The sequence below is a fragment of the Mesoplodon densirostris genome, chromosome 18 (genome assembly GCF_025265405.1).
Source record: "Mesoplodon densirostris isolate mMesDen1 chromosome 18, mMesDen1 primary haplotype, whole genome shotgun sequence".
In the NCBI taxonomy this organism is placed as follows: Eukaryota; Metazoa; Chordata; class Mammalia; order Artiodactyla; family Ziphiidae; genus Mesoplodon; species Mesoplodon densirostris.
This window is the reverse complement of record NC_082678.1, coordinates 38,692,785-38,714,614: the sequence shown is the minus strand read 5'-3', so window position 1 is coordinate 38,714,614 and position 21,830 is coordinate 38,692,785. Positions and strand designations below refer to the sequence as shown.

General features: G+C 43.1%; 1 protein-coding gene across 1 annotated transcript in view; it reads left to right on the top strand.

Annotated features, from left to right (window-relative positions):
- Positions 1 to 21,830, top strand: part of LOC132478073 (protoheme IX farnesyltransferase, mitochondrial) — a 112,138-nt gene that overhangs the window by 3,254 nt on the left and 87,054 nt on the right. Inside the window, 3 exon segments of the mRNA XM_060080831.1 lie at positions 2,972 to 3,105; positions 4,836 to 5,157; positions 17,779 to 17,903. Coding sequence (XP_059936814.1) covers positions 2,972 to 3,105; positions 4,836 to 5,157; positions 17,779 to 17,903 — 581 coding nt within the window.

Genomic DNA, 21,830 nt, shown 5'->3' with positions numbered 1-21,830 from the left:
TTTCATCATTTAAAAGTACAGTTTCATAGCTGTTCCCCCCCCCCCCCCATAAAATCTCGGTTTTAACCCACATAATCTTGAGAGATATTTTCCAAAGTGGTTCTTTTCCTCACAGGAACATGCATTTCTCATTGGACCAATGGAACTCAAAACTCATTTTGAAATTAAGGCCCAGAACAAGAAAACTTGATGTCTTCTCGACATAATCTTTTTTTTTTTTTTTTTTTTTTTTTTTGCGGTACGCAGGCCTCTCACTGCTGCAGCTTCTCCCACTGCGGAGCACAGGCTCCGGACGCGCAGGCCCAGCGGCCACGGCTCACGGGCCCAGCCACTCCGCGGCACGCGGGATCCTCCCGGACCGGGGCTCGAACCTGCGCCCCCTGCATCGGCAGGCGGACTCCCAACCACTGCGCCACCAGGGAAGCCCTCGACATACTCTTTTAATATTCAAATTGTATTATCCCAAAGAACAATGTCAAGGCAAAAAATGAAAAACACACAGCATCAAATAAATAGATAACAGACCTTTACTATCAGAGGACTGAATTCAAAGGAAATTTCAATAAGTGGCCTGATTTCAACAGTACCGTTCCTTCCTGTACCCATATACAGACAACACATATTCATGTATGTGGAAAATAAACATTTCATACTTACCTGAGGGTTGAGAATATGATTCCAGTGAAGAAGGGACTTATCTCCAGTCTGAGATAATTGCCATGTTTACTGAGGGGTGGTGATAGCTCTCCTTCCCACAGTCCAGGTGAGCGATGTGGGTGACCCAGTCATCAGACATCATCTCATTCTTATATGGAAGGCACTCTGCTAGCTGTTGTAACAGAGGTGAGGAAACTGAGGAACCCCCGAGGAACTGAAAAATATGATGCAGAAACAAATGGAAATATTTGCATTAAGAAGTGCCACAAGGGACTTCCCCGGCGGTCCAGTGGTTGGGACTCCGCCTTCCAATGCAGGGGGTGTGGGTTCCATCCCTGGTCGGGGAGCTAAGATCCCACGTGCCTCTTGGCCAAAGAGCCAACACATAAAACAGAGGCAATATTGTAACATATTCAATAAAGACTTTAAAAATGGTCACATCAAAAAAAATCTTAAAAAAGAAAGAAAGAAAGAAGTGCCATACAAAAAGAGTGTGAAGTGATAGAGTAGTTGAAGGAGACTTCGACATTTTACAGGCAGCGGGTGGAGGCAGGACCGTGCCAGCAAGGAAGCAGCGTCAGCAAAGATGCACGAGCTGGAATGGTGGTGCGTGCAGTGCAGAGCACAAGACAGTGAGCCATAGGTACAGGTTTGGGCAGGTGATGTGTATTCCGGGCTTCAGAAGGAAACCGTTGGCTCTATGGGACTTGGGTTGGAGAGGAAAGAGAGTTAACCGAAGTCAGGGCAAGTGGCTTGAATCCCACGCCTGTACCGTAGTCCCAAGTGTGAGATGACAACGGTCTGTATCTCTCAGCGGCAGGGAAAGAACTGGACAGATTTGACCAGTGTTTCAGAGTTGACTGGAGTTGATGATTATTAGGTGATGAAGGAAGAGTTCAAGGTGGTCCTGGAATCTCAAGTAGGTGATGAAGGAAGAGTTCAAGGTGGTCCTGGAATCTCAAGTAGGTGATGGTTCTATCAGCAGTAGGGAACAGAGTAGAGATAAGGGTGAGAGTAACGTTCTCAGAGATGTACTAGAACCCATCCACGTGGAGATACTCAGCAGATGGAAAGAGGCGTAGTGACTCTAGAAATGGGTTGAAGATGAACAATTACCCTGGAATTACATTTGTTCAGGGACAGTACGTAGTGCTCAGAACAGCAGCGACACAACTGCCTTCACGTGGCTGACACAGCAAGAGGAGCCACCGCGGGAACCCAAGAAGTGATAAGTTGCGGGTGGCGGAGAACCAGGGGTCCTTAGGGTCATGGAAGCCATGGAAGGAGAGACTTAAAAGAAAGGGGGGTGGGTGGTGTCTGTTCTGTGGTCCTGTTGAAGGCTTGCCCAGGATGAGGCCTTACGTGGAAGCATTGGATTTGTTGATGTTTGAGAGAAGGTTTAGAGAGAAATGATTAAAAGCCAAATTCAGATACAACAAAAATAGCTTCTTCCTAACTAGGTTCATAGACTCATACTTTATTGAGAGCTATTTCTTCTCCCTTTTCCTTGGCTTACCTGACATCGCCAAAATATTAATCTGAAACATATCTTCCAGTTTACTGTTATTTATTGTGAAAAATTCTGCTTCTTATTTTATACTTTGTAAAAAGTGACTGAACTGATTGTTTTATATTTTATTCTTTTTTTAATTTAAAAAATTTTTAATTAATTTATTTAATTTATTTATTTTTTGCTGCATTGGGTCTTTGTTGCTGTGCGTGGGCTTTCTCCAGTTGCGGCGAGCGGGATCTACTCTTCGTTGCGGTGTGCGGGCTTCTCATTGCGGTGGCTTCTCGTTGCAGAGCACAGGCTCTAGGCGCCCAGGCTTCGGGAGTTGTGGCTCGTGAGCTCAGGAGTTGTGGCTCGCAGGCCCTGGAGTGCTGGCTCAGTAGTTGTAGCACATGGGCTTAGTTGCTCCGCAGCATGTGGGATCTTCCCGAACCAGGGATCGAACCCGTGTCCCCTGCATTGGCAGGTGGATTCTTAACCACTGAGCCACCAGGGAAGCCTTATATTTTATTCTTAAAAAGATCTATGGTTTGGTCATTTCAGCATTTGATATAATAAAAGCCTAATGATCCTGAGATGAAAAAGTTCCCTAGCCCTGCTGGAGAATTACACTCACTTCAACAGTGAGCAGGGCTGTTCAGTACCGTTCATTCACAGGTCTGCATCAGGTCATTTCAGAGTTCTGACCCATCACTCATGTGTTTCTTACTGTGGTGCGGGCTCTGCTTCTGGGTAGGTCCAGTCATCACTTGGTGAGAAGTATTAACGATTTTAACATTTTTTCCCCCTTCCTCTCTATTACAGGCTGGGTAGGAGGATGTTTCTGGTATCTAGAAAGGAGAGCCTTGCAGGAGTCACCTCGTAGGTTCCTGCATCTTCTCAGGAACGTCAATCAACAGTGGGTTACATTTCAGCACTTTAACTTCCTCAGGCACATGGTACGTTCAGAAGACCATCCTCACTTTGTGCTCCCTGCCTTTACTTTCCCTCTATGAGGGGACTGTAAGAAGAGTTCTAAGAAGTCTCTTTGAAAAGGACTTTTATTTCATGTGGTCTGAAGTTTATCCACAACTTTAATCCCTTGTTCTGTTTATGCTTAACTGAAACCAGAATAATTCTGGTGTCTGAGTTTTAAAGTAAGATCTTGAACTTATTGATTAAGTTTGGGAAAAGATTGAAAACTGCTGGCATGTTTTGACTAGGCCACAATTAGGAAAAGCTGAACTGTTACGATGCATCTTTTTAAATTCTTTAAAGTTCTGTGAATACATCAGTAATACAGAAATAATTGCTTTAACCGTGTGACCTTCCTGTTTTCTAACATCAGCAGTGTATTCAAAAGTCTTTTAAACACATGCCCTTCTGGGCAGATTCAGACAAATTGAGTTTGTGATTTGCTGGGCATTTTACAGTGGGCGTTGGTAATATAGCTCAGTCCTCTTGTAGGCTTTTGTCCAGGTCGACTTCGTGGCATCGGCAGTGTGTTAACTTATATTTGCCACTTTCTCAAATGGCAAAGGATCATAGGATGAAGAAACGACAGCTAAAAACTCATGATTTCAGTGCAAGCAGGAAAGAATAGCAAATTCATACTCTGAAGTCCTGTTTGACTTTTCTCTCACCTTTTTTTTTTAACTTAAAATGCCCACTTTAACTTTTAAAATCTTAATGAAACTCATTGTTTTGATGAGAGATTTTAATTTCCAGAAATGTTCAGACTTAAAGTTGGAGATCGAGGATAATGGATGTTTAGAACAGAAACTCAAATATGTTTAATGCCTTTTTTTATGTAAACAGAACTCTGAATTCATTCATGAGTTTGTAACTCCTTTCCAAGATGAGTATATGTAATTTCAGGTCTTTGTGATGTAATGAAAAATTGCTTAACTGGTTATCAGGATAGGTTGCTCCAAGTCCCAGGAGCATCTATAAGTAACTAGTTGTTGATTCTTGTCTCTGTCAGTTTATTTCCGAGCCTTGGTTTCCTCATCTGAAAACTAAAGCGAGAGATAATAATAATGATCCATCTTTTTTAACAACTTTTGAGAACATTGGATGAGATATGTATTCGATAAACTCTAAAGATATATGTTACATAAAACTGTGAAGTGCCTCAAGGATATTAGTCATAGTTACTCCTTTTTGCTAGTAAGTAATAGAGATTATCTGACTCTGAAATCCAATTCTTTCCCCACACCCACTGCTCTAAGGTCACTGAGCCCTGGGTTGTGTCCCCCACTGAGTATGTCCGCCTGCACTGTTCACCTGGAAACATGGAAAGTCAGCAGGTTGCCTTGGCTCTTGATTATAGAAAACTTTTTCTTTGTATTTGGAATATGAAACCTCCAGTTTCTGGTACTACATGGAGGGAAATTCTGGGGGAGATGAATATGAAATAAATTTATCTTTCTTTCAAGGGACTTAACATTCCTAGGATTTTCTAAGCCGCAGAATTTGAAAAACCAGTTAATTGTATTCTCCATATTTCTTAGTAGAGTGATTCCCATGTAATACACTCTAACACGAGTTACTTCAGTGAGTATTTTTAAAGGTATAGGAAAACCTTTTAGGTATTTTACAAGTTGGACTGATGGAAGGAGCTACTGAACAACCATTTAAGAGCATTTTGGGCCTTGGTTTCCTAGTAACGTGTACCTTTTTTATTCAGTATGTCACACAACTGAACAGAAGCTTCAGCCAGCAAATAAAACCAAAGCCGGAACCAGTGGCATCTCCTTTCCTTGAAAAAGCATCTTTGGATGAGGCCAAAGCCGAAATTTACGAGATGAGACCTCTTTCACCCCCAAGCCTGTCTCTGTCCAGAAAGCCAAATGAAAAAGAATCGATAGAACTAGAACCCACCCCAGTAATTGAAGGCTCTATAGCTGTGGGAACAGAGACAAAAGAAGAAAAGCAGTGGAAAGAGATGAAGCTGCGTGTGGATGATTTGCCAGGAATTTTGGCTCGGCTGTCCAAAATCAAACTCACAGGTACTTTGTTTTTCCAGTCTAGTCAGATTGTTACTTGAGAGTGTTTTTTTTTTTGTTTGTTTTTTTTTGGTTAAACAAAATGCTTATTTTGTTATTGCCCCAAAAGGAATGATTTTGAAACTACAGGTCCCCTCTTAGTATTTTTCCTCTCTTCAACTTAATTGGGATTTGAAATCAAATTTTTGGAATTCTGTTTACGCAGAATAGTAAATAGTATTACCCTAAACATATTGTACTAAAAATAGTCTCTCTTTTATTTGCAGTTAACACAGAATATTTATCCTGCTTATTTCCTTGTCTTTTGTGTGTTCACACCGACTGCCCTGTAACGATGCAGTAAGATAATGTGTTCTGTTTCAGTTCTGGAAACAAAAAGGACTGCACTGCTGGGTTTGATGGGCAGTGAACCCACGGGCACTGGGACTCCCAGCTCACTGCTGTGCTTTGCTTCTTGTAGGGACTCTGGGATTGTCCCACATGTGTGGGAATGTAGAGTGTTTCTCTGCGAAGAAAGCTAGTGACTACACTGTGGAGCAAATCTTGTCTGATTTTGTAAATAAAGTTTTATTGGAACACAGCCACAGCTGTTGGTTCTGTGCTGGTGTCGTGCTACCTCAGCAGAATTGAGTCATTGCCACAGAAAACTTATGTCCTGGAAAGCCTGGAATATTTCCTCTCTGGCCCTTTAGAGAAAAAGTTTGCTGACCCCAGCTATAGAGCATGGACTAGTGAGAGGCAAGGATGGTGGCAAACACATCAGTGGTGGTCAACTGCGAAATGACTTGGGGCTGAGTTAAGGAGAAAAGGGGGCGGAGAGAGAGAGAGATTAAGGAAGTGGAATGAACAGAACCTCAGGTAGACCTGGTGGAGTGCTGGGGGCCATAAGGTAGAAGGTTTAGGACACGGACTTGCAAGGAGTCTTGACTGCTGTTAGATGTAGCAAGCCTTCCCCGGTCCTGGGCACTGTGCTCCTTGCTGTCCTCCACCTAGCCCAGTTCTGAGAGAGAACATACAGTGGTGACCTCTGGGCTGGAGTCCCTGCCCTCACATCCTCACTCTCACTGGTTGAGTGACCTTGAGCAAGTTCCATACATCTCTGTGCCTCAGTTTACCCATCTGTAAAGTAGGGATAATAATGATACCTACTTCCTAGGTCAATACTGAGTTTTAAATGGGGTGACATCTGCAAACTGTGTAGACGAGACCATGTTAAGACCTATACACTTGTTCCTTAAACTAAAAAAATAACTTCGTCACCTGGGTGCCCCTGCAGGCACTTGAGTTTGCTGCCCCTGCTCTAGGGCAACTTGGGGCCTTCTGCTGTGGAAGACTGGATGAATGGTTGTGTTGAGACTTAAGAATGTGAACAATGAAGGGAGAACCAGGTTTGGGGGAGAACAGTTTCGGACACACAGAATTCGAGTTGCTGCTGGCATATCCAGGTGGAGAGGTCCAGCGGGCACTGGCTGTGAAGGACAGGAGCTCAGCTAGACCACTGGGCCAGAAGAGCAAGCAGTCTTCAGTGTAGGGTTGACTGTGAAGCCGTGGTGGTGAGCAGGGTTACCAGAGGTCAAGTGTAGAGTGACCAGAGCAGAAGGCCAAGGACAGGACTTTGGGGCATGTCCCCTTTTAAGGATTGGACAGAGTGTATAATGGAGTCTTCAAGGAAATAAATGGTCAGAGGAAGGGAAAGAGGAAATGGCTTTGTCACGGAAGCCAAAAGAAAGCCAGTCCATAAAGGAAGTGATCAACACTTAAATGGTAGAGGTCTCCTAAGATGCCTGGCTATGAAGTTATTTTATTTGGCACTCAGGAAGCCAGCGTTGACAGACTGCAAAGTCAGGAACTAATTATCAATGTTTCTTCTTAGAGTCTCAAACAAGGTACTTTAAATAATTAATTTAAAATAACATCTCAAAGTTTGTTTTCATAATGCTTATTTCTTTAGGGACAGATAGGAAAGGATGATAACTGGTTTAGGATCATTTGGGGGGTGCTGGGGGCACATTTTCCTTCCCTTCATACCAGATGTATTGGTTTTCCTTTTCTGTACCTTATACTGCTGTATATCTGAATAGGCATTCCAGATGCAGGGTTTGGTATTTAAAGCATGGTGTCTGCAATCTAGAGCAATGACTAAATCCCTTCTTTAATGGTACATGTTGTGCTCTATTTATCTTGCTTGTCGACTTACCGGTCCCCAGGTGTCAGTTTGCTAAGGAGCATACGTGGCACGTGTGTTCACATGGGGCTTCTGCTGTCCCCTGAGATCAACTCCCAGAGGCCTGGGACCGGACCCAAAGCTCTGTATTTTGGCACGCCTGCAGATGATGTGATGCAGGTGGTCCTGGACCACCCTTCGAGAAAGTGAAGGAAGGGTTGCACAGGCAGAGGGCCAGGCCCAGCCCCAGTGGCCTGGAGGATGTGGGAGAGCTTGCCCCTTCCTTCCCGTGAGCCAGAGCAGTCCTTGCCACCACTGGCATGGGAGCAGCCAGCTGGGGGCTCTGGACCACACAGGAGAGATGTGCACAGGCGAGGTACAGGGAGGGAGCAGCAGCCTCCCCTGCAGCCACAGATGGAAAAGCCCTGGGCAGTAAATTTCTCCTCGGAGCATTTTATATATTCCATGCCCCAGGCTTCTGGATGAGCTAATTGAATTAAAGTCATTTCCTTCTGCTTATTCCATTTAAAGAGGCAGCACCCTTTGGGTGACCCCGACCCTCTTATTTGACCTCTTACCTCCCTGTTTATTTTATTACTTGAATTCACACATGTCTTGGAGTCAGCAGGATTTTTTTTTTTAAAGAAAATCCCTGGTACCTATAAATTGATTTCTTTTGGACTCTTAACATCTTGGGCAGTTCGTTTATAGCTAACGATAGCTGAGACAGAAATACCTGGGAGTCAGTGATCACTTTTAGAGAACTCGTCTTCCTTTCTTTGCCTCCTTCTGTTTATAGCTGTAATACGCTGAGGATAACTAACTGTAGACTAAGTGAAGAGCCACACAGTGACGTCTTTACATTTCCTTTGTAGGATAGGAGGGTGGCAGTGGGATGATGCTTTGGCATTTATGCCAGGATCTGGGCCAAAGTTTGCAGGAAATAATGCCATTTAAGATATTTTTTTTCTGTGAAAGGAAGTAAGACTGAGTTTATAAAGAAGTAATGATATGTCTCCCTTGAGTTTCTCTTGCCAGCTGAGCTATTTACAATATGTTTTTGGAGTTTGTTGCAAGGACCACACTGGGGTGAAGAAATTTTATTTGGATTAGGATCATAAGAAGCTTTGGTGACTCAGCTGAGTTTATACTTAATATGTGTCAATAAAAAGCAGAAATTTTTTCCTGAATAATGTCTGTGCTGAAAAGCTACAACACATTTTCTGAGACCAGAACACTAAAATAGATTGTTTATTGGAACCAATAGATTAGGCTGTCCATGGAACTGATATAAACTACAGTCTGTCAGTGTATAGATTTTTCTCCCCTAGAACCTAGAATGTTCCTTTTTATTAAAAGGAAAAAAAAAAAACCCCAAGAATCGAGGATACAATTTTATTTTAGATCGCTTGTAGTTTTTAAGTCAACGTACTGTAATCATCAGCTCTCAGATACTGCATAAAGGATTTTTCTCATTTTCATAAAAATATTAGTTGAGTAGAATTTTAATTTTTTTAATTTTAATGTATATTTTGAAATAAATACCTTAATATTTATATGCTTGTTAAATGTTAAAGCAGTATTTTTATTAGTGTTTACTTTTAGAACAAATAGAAAATATAGATAAGCAAAAATGAGACGAATGGAATCTCCTTATAAGTCTACCCTCTCAAAATGATAACCATTTTGATGATTTTGGTGTATTCTAGAATGTTTTTCTATACATGCCATTCAGATATTTTTGCTTTTTAAACAAAAATAAGATCATAACATAAATGCTTTCTGTACTTTTTAAAAAATTCTGATTCTGTGCATATCTTTTTGTGTCCCTGTGCTTACCCTGTTTTTGATGACCTTCTCTTTTAATAAGTAGTGTTGTCTTAAGATACAAAAGCACATGATAACATACCACCCAGTTTGACATGGTATTGTTGGACTTCTCTTGCGTTTTTGTTTTTTTTTTTTTTTTTTTTTTTTTTTTGCTGTACGCGGGCCTCTCACTGCTGTGGCCTCTCCCGTTGCAGAGCACAGGCTCCGGACACACAGGCTCCGCGGCCATGGCTCGCGGGCCCAGCCGCTCCGCGGCATGTGGGATCTTCCGGGATCGGGGCACGAACCCGTGTCCCCTGCATCGGCAGGCGGACTCTCAACCAGTGCGCCACCAGGGAAGCCCTTCTCTTGCGTTTTAAGCTTGAGGATAGAGGCTCTCAGTTTCCATTACTGGTAAAACATTCCTGTGGCCCAAAGGAGACACAGAGGCAACCAGCAAGGGAACTTTTTCTCTGAAAAGGTTTTTCCAACGTGTTTTTGAAACCACATAGCCAGCATCCTACTTTTTCCCAAGTCTGGTTTCTCGTGCCATCCGCTTCCACGCTCAGCACACAATGTGTCTGTGCCCAGCTTTTGCCCCAGTGCCCCTGCCTGCCGGGCATACCCGCTGTGCAGGGGCAGTGTTGGTGTGGGGCTTGCTCTTCGGGTTAAGGTCCTCAGATTCATCTCTGCCTCGGCTTGGTCAGGAGTACGTCTGGGCCAGGCCCTGCTTTCTCTCTGGTGTGACTGCTCTTCTCTCCCTCCAGCTGTGATGCAGCTGCCTCCAGACAGTCCTGCTGTTGCATGAAGTGGGTCCGTGTCGCCATGGTCCACCCTGGCCTCTGCTTCTGGCCCCTCACCCTCCACACCAGCCAGGAAGACAGGGTCCCGTCAGATAGCCTTTATTTCCCATATTTATCCATTTTCTTCCCACTTGGTATTAAGGTAGTCTAATTTTCTGCTATTCAAATAGTGAAAGTAATAAGTCAGCTCTCAGCAACTGTCTTCAATTTCATCTCATCTGCACTGTATTTAACAAACATTTCTTGAGGGTTTTAGTATCCTCTCTTTACCTAATTTATTGCTGATGTAGGTTTTTCTCCAGTTTTCATTTTTTTTTTCTCCAATTCGCGCTGTCGCGGCGCACGTACGTGTCACCAGCTCTTTTTTTTTTTTTTTTTTTTATGGCTGTGTTGGGTCTTCGTTTCTGTGAGAGGGCTTTCTCTAGTTGTGGCAAGTGGGGGCCACCCCTCATCGCGGTGCGCGGGCCTCTCACTATCGCGGCCTCTCTTGTTGCGGAGCACAGGCTCCAGACGCGCAGGCTCAGTAATTGTGGCTCACGGGGCCAGCTGCTCCGTGGCATGTGGGATCTTTCCAGACCAGGGCTCGAACCCGTGTGTCCCGCATTGGCAGGCGGACGCTCAACCACTGCGCCACCAGGGAAGCCCCCAGTTTTCATTTTTATTCCATCATTTCATTTGGTTTCTGGTAGGAGTGGGCCACGTAGATGCCTCAGGAGGGGAGGTCTGTCTGGCGCTCCCTCACCCTGTGGCCTTGTCCTTGCTGTCGCCCTGCCTCTCGCGGTCACGTCTCCCCGCTTCCCCGTTCGCAGGCCAGCTCCTCCTCAGCCTTCGGTCACACCTCTGACCTCAGTGTGAGTAGGCACTCGGCCGGGAGTCCTTCACACCCCTCACAGCGTTCGTCCACGACTGCACCCCTCTGACATGCTCCCACACTCTGTGGTCATGCCTGTTGGCTTGTCTGAATCTTCACCAGCCTGTGGGCACCAGGAGGCCTGGGACCACATCCATCTTCCTGGCTTGTTGCATTGCCAGGGCCTCGCTCCTGCCCTGCCCATAATAGGTGCTCAAAAAACAGAAGCTCGATGGGAAAAAAAGAAAACTGTAATGAACTCTGTTGCCACCATTTGTAGAATTTGGAACAGCTTAGCCTTTTAATTACAAATAATTATTTTACTGTTATATAATAGTTGAAATGTTTAGTGGTGACTGAAAAGTATTGTACTTGAACTAGATGACCTGGGGCCACTAGATTTCCTCTGTCTGCTTTGTATAGTGTCACCTTCACCTGTTGTCATTGATATGAAACTGAGAAAAATCTTCGTTATTTTAACGAAAAGTGCTCAACTAACAGTGTCTTCTTGCCAAACTCATTTTTCAAAAGAAACGTTTTTACTTCTTAAAAGCTTGGTAAGCATCAGTTTTATGGAAACGTTTTTTTAGTTAGTTACAAAGGTTGGTTACAAAGTGTTGGTTATTAAGTATATTGAAAAGAAAAATTTCTTTATTGAAAAGGAAAACTAGGGCCTCCCTGGTGGCGCAGTGGTTGAGAGTCCGCCTGCCGATGCAGGGGATACGGGTTCGTGCCCCGGTCTGGGAGGATCCCATATGCCGCGGAGCGGCTGGGCCCGTGAGCCATGGCCGCTGGGCCTGCGCATCCGGAGCCTGTGCTCCGCAACGGGAGAGGCCACAACAGTGAGAGGCCCGCATACCGCAAAAAAAAAAAAAAAAAAAAAAAAAAAGGAAAACTAAAAATAGGACGACAAAGTAGAAAATCTTTGATGGTTCAAGGAAAAACTGTGATTGAAAGAACACTCTTAGGTCTCACTCAGTGTTGCATAATTAACTTGGATATAAACAGCTTTAATTTATGTGTTTATTTACACCGACCTGATAGCAATTTCATCTTCCTTTTCTGAATGCTGTTTGAGTGCAAACCCAACGCTTCCTGGGGACTGTACTTAAATGTTTCATTTTGGTAACAGTGTTGCTCAGTAAATTTGAAGTTATTTGATTTTAGGATTTTTAAGACCAGCTCTGGTCACTGAGTATGAAAAAAAGAAAGGGGAAAACTGGAAGGCCCGGCAAGTTCTTAGTTTTGCAGCTGTGTTATTAAAAATCTCCACTAAAAAGTTTTTATCTTTTAACCAGAAGTGGTTATGGTTTGTAATCAGTTACCCCCTGATTGACAGGCTTTAATGTTGCTGAGAAAAAAGTACCCTGTCTCTCATCAATTGACTTTTCATCTGAACATAACAATAAGCATAAAAATTGCCACCTTCCTCCGTACATGTGTGGGTAAGATAACCGTCAGGACTTTCACAGAACATGGCCAAGCTGTGAAGGCTAAAAAACTCACTTAAATTAGAAATTGAACCATTTGAAGCTTATGGTGTTAACAGAAATGAAGAGAGAGGAAGAAATCATTAAGTACAACTAACTACCAAATAAAAATACATGCTCATTTGAAAATCAGAAAAAAACTTAATTCTTGCCTCTTAATTAAGTTGTATAATTTTGAACTTTTGAGATCTGCTAACAAAAACATTCCATTGCTTGGAGCCATCGGTGAACAAAACCACATACAAATTCATTAACTGCCTGTTCTTGCGCAGCTTTGTACATAAAAGTGCTTTCAAGAGATTCATCACAGGCTTGTAGGATTTGGGTTATAATATTGCATAGTATCTGCTATCAAGGACAATGAGATGTAATAGATCACAAGGATAATTTGAAATCTATAGAGAATCTCAAACTCTCATTTAGCCAGTGGTTTCAATCTTTTGAGCAGATCTTTTATCAGAGTTGATAACTATCCAAATTGACTTATTGGAATTTTGTTTTTCACTTAATTCTTTTGGGGCCAGGGCTGAAAAATAGCGAGGCCTTGAAAGACAGAGATGAAGCAGGATGTAGATGACCAGTGTTTTAATTCTAACTGACGATCTCAGAAAAGAAAGCGCCTCCATTATGCTTATGCTCAGAGACCAACAGTTCTCAGAGTATTGAGCCTTTACCAAAAAAAAAAAAAAAAAAAAAATCATTCCTGATAAAGCTGCTGCTCTGAGAAAACCTATTGCTTATTGGAAAAGGCTAACCCCTTCAGTGGTTCCTGGCTGCCCTGGAAAGCACACTGTGAGCTGGAGCTGGGGAGCCTGGCTACACGTGCGCCCAGGACGTGCAGGGCACGTCCCCTCAGCGCGGGGCTCCCTCCTCTGGGACTTGTGGCCATCCCCCTTGAGACCCGTGCTGCAGGGGCATCGTGGGTTATGCACAGGGACGCGGTGTCCCGCGAGCCCTGCTGGCCTAGTGGTGGTTTTGTAATCAGCTGGGTGGTGTGTGTGTATATCTTCCCTTCCTTTAGTGGAATTTTCTTCTGAAAATGAGTCTTTGGAGTACTTGCTACAGTACATCCCATAAAGCAGAGAGCCAGATATTATGCCTAAACCGTATGACTCTGGGTTAGACGGTAGATTGAGTTCACTGCCGCTGGTTGACGCCTGATCTCCGTGTATAAAATCAGACGTCATACCCGCCAATGCTTGCCTTGCTGTTCATTTTAGAGCAAGCTTCTGCAAAGTTTGTTAGTCGTGTACTTTATCAGTAAAAAAGTTTTAAGTGCACGTGTGTATATTTATAAAATATTTATGCTATTGTATATAAATATGTCATATATAACAAAAATGTAAAGTTACTTGTAAGTAAAATTCATGTATTCTTACACCAATGTATTATATTCATTTTAAGATATACGAAGTGTGTGTTTTAAAAGAGAGAGTTGAGAAGTCAAATATAAGTGAAAGTTCTCATGTTTGCTTCCCATAACCCTGAGGTATCCACACACTGCTTTGAAGTGCAGTGTTTCCGGGACTTAAATAAATGTAAAGGCACTTTGGCATTGCAAAGTGCTTCACAATTGTTAAGTCTTGTTTTTATCACTATCATGGTTAGTCCACATTTCTTAAGGACTGCACTCCGGGCACTCCCCTGGACGTTCTAAGACAGAGGCGCGTGGAGCTTCTGTGAAGTGTTTTGCTGTTTCTCAGAGTTCCTTAAGACACCGCTTTGAAATATTAAGTCTAAGCATAGTGGCTGGAAAAATACATCATCTTGAAGCACATTTTAATAATTACCAAGAGCACTGCTTATTAAGCCCTTATTACTTGCCAGGCACTGGGCTGAGTGCTTTTGTTATTCTAGAAACTAGTGTTTCTCTAAAAGGTGTCACTCAGTGTGGACAGGAGCATGGAGGCGCCGTGTGGCTGGTCCCGTGGACAGTACGCCTGGAGAGACAGAGGCTGTGGGTAGTGGCATTTGCATGATTGAAGGTTGTACTAAGAGAGGTTAACTCAGTGCTGCTCCAGAGACAAGGGTTCTATCCAGAGGGAGGTGTTTCGAGGGAGTCGTCCTGACTTGGTCTGGGGGAGAGAGAGAGAGATCCGTCCCACAGCTGAAGCCCTTCTGTGCAGGGTTGCCCAGGGAGAAACCGCTTCCTGTCGCCAGATCCAGGGATAGTGTCCATTCCTCCATCAGGACAGAGATGAGACTAGTTGACCCTGAGTTCCCTCTGACCTTTTAGGGCTTTATTATTCTTGGAGTCACTGAATTGCGTTTCTCTCCTCTGCTGTACCCATTCGGCTTATTCCATATTGAAGGCCCGTGTCACTGCCTTAAGATCCCTCACTCCACCTGTGTTTGCACCATTGCCACCCTTGCCGGGTCCTCTCCCTGCCCACCCAGTTCCCTGCAGTGGCCTTTCCATGGTTCCTGAGCGAGCTTTCCTCCACTCTGGTCAGTCCTCTGTGTCCTGAAGTCTAGTCTTCCTTAAATGCCACCCTTGTTGCAGTATCACACGTTTTCTCTTACTGCAAACCATGTTACCACAAACTTTGCAGGTTAAAACAGCACGAGGTTCTTACTTCGTAGTTCCTAAAGGTCGGAAGTCCAAGTGTGGCCTGGCCGGATCCTCCACTCAGGGCCCCCCTGGGCTGAAATCACTGTGGGCCGGGGCTGTGCTTCTCCCCTGGGGCTCGGGGGCCGCCGGCAGAACTCATACCTTTGCATCTCTGCGTCTGAGGTCCCTGGACCACTCTGCTCCTAGCGGCCGCCTGGGCTTCTTTGCCATGTGGTCCTCAGGTAGCTCACACGGGGAGGCTTGCTTTCTTCTGGGCCAGCCAGGGTGTGCCTGCTTGTGACCGTTTGAAAATATAACAACCTGTTTTTAATTATAGAGAGCTTCTCTCTGGAGGAGGCAGGCAGACCAGAGACCGCATCTGGTCACTCCTTGTCAACAACGGCATCTGGGAGGACGTGGCCCTGACCAGTCTTAGGTCCAGCCTGATGGTTCCAAAAAGAGTCGTGGGTAGAGCTGCAGCTTTGCTAGGTGTCCGGGCTGCCTTTGTCACCACGCATCTCCCTAGGTGGCTGCTGAGTCTCTGCATGGCGGTGATTGTGACTGGGCTGGACCTCCACCCACAAGCCAGGGGCAGGTGGGAGTGGGTGCGTCGGGGTAGGGGTATCCCTCTTCCTTGGACCTCCAGAGTCACCCCTGGGCCTGCAGGACAGTGCTTCTGGGCTTCTGTTGGATGGGTCATACTTCATTGGCAACATTGATTTTATGTTTATTTGTGAAGGGACAATATGAGATTACCAAATAAAATATAATTTCAAGTGCCGTGAATGAAAGAATATATTACATTCACTGTTAATGAGATCCTGGTGCTGCAAAATGATTCCATGTAATGAATCCCAGGAAATCAATGAACAGTTTAATTACCATTGTGGCAGTGCTGTGTGAGAGTATTGCTTTGGTCAGTTTTACAATTTATCAATTTTCTTTTCCTTTCTCTTTCTTTAAATTAATTGCTTTGATGAAGTAAGTATAAATACATTCTTTGTTAGCTTTTGATCTTTTTTTTAGAAATGCGTTACAAAATTCAGATTTCTTCCTTTGTAGTAATACTGGCCCCTGTATTATAAAAAAATAATACACATTCTTTATGTGTATTACCGTTTACAATTTGTATATTTTTAAATGAGGCAATATTTCCATTTTGTAAATTTAATCATTTCTAAGTCTTACTAAAACAGTCCTTTTCTCTCTGTCATTGTTTTGTAAACTGCTTTCTATCTCTTCTCAACTTACCACTTGACCCATCAGTCAAAAATTTGATGTGCTTTCTGTGTTTATTGTCCATTACCCAGTCATGCTCTGGGGGCAGGTAAAAAGAAAAACACTGCTTTTGTGTGTCTACATACCCTTTTCAATTTTAAACAAAGTGAATTTTCTTTTTACAGTATTTTTAGCTTGACAGTTCAGTGACTGTGTTGCTATCTTTTCCACTATGGTGGTAATTGATTTTTAAAACTTATTTATAAATCACAATACAAAATATTGACCTGGATATTTAGAGACATCTAAAGTTGTTTTTTATTTTGGTGACTCTAGATTTTACTAATTATATATTGAGAAAGTTATCATGGATTTTCTACACTCTTTTAACTACCATAGATGTTTATAAGTAGTCTACTTTATTTATTTATTTTTGGCTGCGTTGGGTCTTCATTGCTGCATGCAGGCTTTCTCTAGTTGTGGCGAGCGGCGGCTACTCTTTGTTGCAGTGCACGGGCTTCTCATTGCAGTGGCTTCTCTTGTTGAGGAGCACGGGCTCTAGGCACACGAGCTCAGTAGTTGTGGCTCACGGGCTCTAGAGCACAGGCTCAGTAGTTGTGGCACATGGGTTTAGCCGCTCCGTGGCATGTGGGATCTTCCCAGACCAGGATTCGAACCCATGTCCCCTGCATTGGCAGGTGGATCCTTAACCACTGAGCCACCAGGGAAGCCCAGTAGTCTACTTTTGGTCTAAGATTCAAGGTCTCAAAATAGAGTCAAGAATTATTTCAACTGATTTACTCTATGGAGAGAAGCAATTTACTGAGTTCCACTTTGAGAGGGAGAACCCTGCTGGCTGTTTTCCTTCGAATTCCCACATTGACACCATGGACCCTTTGTTCTTCGGGTACCGCTGGGAAGGAGCCTGGGTGTTGAGGACTCTTCTCCCAGTCCTGGCTGTCACCACACAAGGGGCGGCACGTGAGGAGCCACTGAACCCATGTTCAGGGCTGCTGAGTTGTGCAAAACAAGATGACTGATCCAGGAACACGGCCTGTTGTGACGCTTAGCGGTTGATGTTGTGATGTCTGGAAAGAGTGACAAGCCTCCGCAAAGGAGGGTGCTGCTTGAGTTTTGCGCATCTCTTGCTAGGTAGGTATGGTTAGGGCTCCTGCCTCCACGGGCTTATATTCCATGGAGGCGCTGGAGTGTGACAAGTACCGGGAAGGAAATTGAAGGGTGATGTACCTGGGGAGGGCCTCCCGCACGTGAGACGGTCAGGGAAGTTCTCCTTAAGACGTGATATTTAAGACAAGATCTGAAGGACGAGAAGGATCCAGTCATGGGAAGAGGCAGAGGGAACAAAAAGTACAAGGACCTGGAGGCAAAAAGGAGCCTGACCTGCTCAGAACAACGCCTCATGTCCAGCACGGTACTGGTCGTGGGTTAGGTGTGCAGTAAATGTTTGTTGAATGAATAAGTGAATGACTGGATCTGAAATGCCTATCTTATTTTTCACTCTTGAGTGTAATGGAGTTAAAGGAAAATTGGCATTTTTCTATAGTGAACACATACAGTTTTTATAATCAGAAAAACGTTTTGTAAAACTCTTTTTTTAATGAAAGATCAGCCTACAGGTCATGTTGTTATAGTGGATTGTTTCACATGGAGGGGGCTTGCTTGGCCATTACCGTCTGGCCCTGCATGGTGACGAGCTCTGCTCTGTTTCTGTGTTGCAGCCCTCGTGGTCAGCACCACCTCAGCCGGATTTGCCTTGGCCCCAGCACCTTTTGACTGGCCCTGCTTCCTGCTGACTTTTATCGGAACTGGCCTGGCTTCCTGCGCTGCCAACTCCATCAATCAGGTCAGTGTGTCACCTTTCAGCTGGATCACGATTTTGTTACTTCTTAGATGATGATATTGTCACATTAAAAAAAAAAAAAACCTTCCAAAATTGCACCTGTAGCTGGGAAGGTCCTGGGAACCTGTGTCCTACAAGGTCTGGGGCACAGAATCAATTTGTCTTTTCTTTTGAGGTGAAAGGTTTTCAAATATTTTCAGGAGAGAGTGTTAAAGTATCTGCCTCAAATGACCAGGATTCAGGGTTAGGAAGTATTTTAGGGCCGTCAGACTTTCTCCTCTTACCCACTTCGGGTACATTCCCCTGAGCTTACATTATTATGTGCTGTTCTTTCTTTGGTTTGACTTGTTTGCGTTTTAAACCACCACTATGCAAAATAGTGTATTTTAAACAAGCATATCCAGCTTAAAAAAAAAATCAAAAATTCAGTATTCAGTAAACTTGGTATGTGGAATCAGAATATATCAAAAAATTAATTAGCACATTATTTTTAATGCATCTTCCCCTCCCTATTATGTATTATTTTAAACATCAAAGTGATTCTCTAAAATAGTTTTTTCCCCCAACCTGGTCATTGTGGGGTGCCCCAGCCTTGTGGCTTTCTCATAAGATGCTGTGGTGGAAAAGTCTTGGCTAAAACATAAAGAAAGTCATTTTCATCACCAGAACACCCAAGAGGAGTTGGCACGGTTTTAAAACTGGAATTCAAGTTACCAGCAGGAAAACAGCTTGGCTGAGTGGATGCGTGAGTTGGTAGTCTGTAAACCATGAGCGTTTTCATTCGGTAATGCCTAACATCATTGTGTTTTTTACAATGTGTTACCAGCTTTTTGGAGAAGGATCAATCTATTTCAAATAAAGTTAATTTTCTGTTACAATTTTAAACATCAAAACAGTCTTACAGTGAGGTTCAAACAGCCCTGCTCCTTTATCCCTCCTGTAAACCATGACGCCATCTCTTCCAAGTTGCTCCTACCCTTTGCTGCCCTCCCATATTCCCTGGCTAAGAGAATGATCATGGTTTCACAATGAACATGTTTTTAATGAAAATTGGAATAAAAAGCAGTACAAGCAAAATGGATTTATATGGCTATTTTGGGGTCTAGGTTTCAAAATATTTTTTAAATTATTACTTTTATGTAATTATAAATCTGGGTCGTAAGATTAAGCCAGGAAAACATTCTAGTTTTCAGGCTCCTTTTAAAAATTGAAGAACTGCATTTATCCTTGGGATATTAACTGCTGTCTTCTGTTTCAATTACATGGATTTTAAATAGAGGCTTCAGACAAAAGTGTGGAGACTCAGAAAACAACAAGGAATGAATAAGCATCAAATGGTTTAGAAATGCCCCAATATTATAAAAGATAATACAGAATGGCCTTGAGTTGGAGCTGCCTGCCTCCGCTCCCACCACCACCAGAAAGAAAAAGGTGGTTCAAGAATTCATCACAGGGAAAAACCCTTCAGTTGTAGCAAAGAAATATCTGGAGGAAATAAATGAGTTACGTTTAGGCAGAAATTTGTGGAAGCTGAACATAAACCAAGGTTTTAGAAATTTTAGAAGTTTAAATGAGCTTAGATGGCTATGTTAGTTCGCAGTCTGTAGGAAGTACGTTTGCTGCAGGGGGTGAGTTGGGTTCTGTCGGTTTTAAACTGGTGGGGTTCTTTCTGTGCTGACAAGTGGCAGTGCCTGTCACTTCCGTTCGTTGCCTCCGTAGGCTGGTTTCCTCGCCCGGCCCACCTCTCACGCACACAGCCGTCCTGCTCTTCTTCTGGAACTTTCTCACACCCCTGCAGCAGTGCTGGGCGTGGCGTCCGCCCTTCATCAGTGCTGTTGGACGCATGAATAATTTCTTCATCTTACTGTATTCATCACATTGTTTCCTTCCACTTGCCTTGGACTGTGATTTCATTGGGAAGCCTTATAATACTTAAAAAATCTCAAAGATTTCCACTGCTGTCGAATTTCATGGTTATTATGGTATCAATTAGCTTCTTAAATTACAGTATTTTCTAAATGACGTTGGAAATATTTTAGTTTTAGTGTTGTTAAGCAGTCTCATAAAATTAAAATAAGGGAATGTGAGGCGATTTTCATTAGTGCTTTTCTTTAGTGTAAGCAGAACGAAGAGCACAAGGCCACAAGAATTTGCCTGAGTTTTTGAGCAGCAGATAAAGACAGAAATAGTCCTTGGCAAAAAGGAAGCGCTTCCTGCTTTTTTTTTATCCGCGCCCCTCAGCATGTAGGATCTTAGTTTCCCCGACCAGACATCGAACCTACACCCTCTGCATTGGAAGCACGGAGTCTTAACCACTGGGCTGCCAGGGAAGTCCCTTCCTGCCTTTTTAAGGGAGCTGGTGTTTAACTGAAAGAATGCAGATGTGTGGTTGGTGTGCACGAACGTTCTCCAGCTTCTGATAGAGCTCTATAGGGAGAAAATGTCCTTCCGTCATGTTTATAATAGGATTCAAGTAACATTTCACATTTTTAAAATACTTCTCTTAGCTGTTATTCATTTAGTTCTGAGGATTTCTTCTTCGTACCCTGCTTCTGTGATCTCTTTGTGAAAGTAGGAAAAATAAAGCATTGGAAAACAGTTATTACATTTCTTTTAAGGAGAGAAAATGAGGTTTAGCTTCTGATTTATGAAGTCCTGACTAATGCAGAAAGAGATTCATGTATATGTAAGAAACCACTAACATGACAATATAAAAAGGAATTACACCCATGTTTTGTAAACCATATGCATACTTCATTTAAAGCCATAGGGCAGCTTGAAAGTGGGAATGCTTTCCAAGGATGAAAGCAATCCATAAAATTCAGCGACTGGAAGATAAAATGTTATAGATGGCTTTGACTGATCGAATCTTGTAAAACAGAGAGACCAAAAGGAAGAAGCTGAATAAATTCAATTAGAATGAATTAACAAGTTGAAAGATAAGAATTATCAGAAAATTATCATCACAACTCTTGGCTATTTGACATAACAGATATTGTTGTAATAAGCTGTATTGGGGATTATTTTACTTATGTTACACATACATGAATTTTTTTAATAAAGGTCAAGAGTGTATGTCAGTAAGTGCATTTCTACAGGATGAATTTGAACAGTGATTCCATTTTATGGATGTGCCACAACTTTCCCAGCCAGTCCTCTACGGTTGCAACTTTTTGCTTCTACGAGTAATGCCACACACACCTCTGTTTTTAAAGGACAAAATACTGGAAGTGAAATTGCTGAGAGCAAGGCTACCAGCCAAAACATATATGAAAATGATTTAATGCTGGAATGTATGATCTTAGCAGAATAATTAATTTCTAATATTCATACAATGCCTTAGAGTTTACAAAGCGTATTTACATAACTTATTATTTAAGCCGTACAACCCTGTGGGGTAGGTGGCATTATTTCCATTTCTATTTGTAAAACGTTTTGTTTTGCAGTTGAATTATTCTTTTTAAAAGCAACATTTAAAAATTATGAAAATAAAGTGTTTATTGCACATCAGTGAGAAACTGTAAGTAAGTAAAAATAACCCTGCTGGGTTTATAGGTGACCTTAGATGTGTCCTTTTAATTCAAAGTGTTTTGATTCCTCAGGAGGTAGAGTGGTTTTTTATTTGGGGAGACTGTTTAAATGCTTATTTGCCATTTCTGTTTGCCCATTTTGCTGTCCGATGCTTGCCTTTGTTTAAGAAGTCTCGAAGTACGTAGATTGTATTAACTTTTTCTCACGTAAGGTCGGAATATTTTCTGCAGTTTTTTTTTTTTGTGGTACGCGGGCCTCTCACTGCTGTGGCCTCTCCCATTGCGGAGCACAGGCTCCGGACGCGCAGGCCCAGTGGCCGTGGCTCACGGGCCCATCTGCTCCGCGGCGTGTGGGTTCCTCCCAGACCGGGGCATGAACCTGTGTCCCCTTCATTGGCAG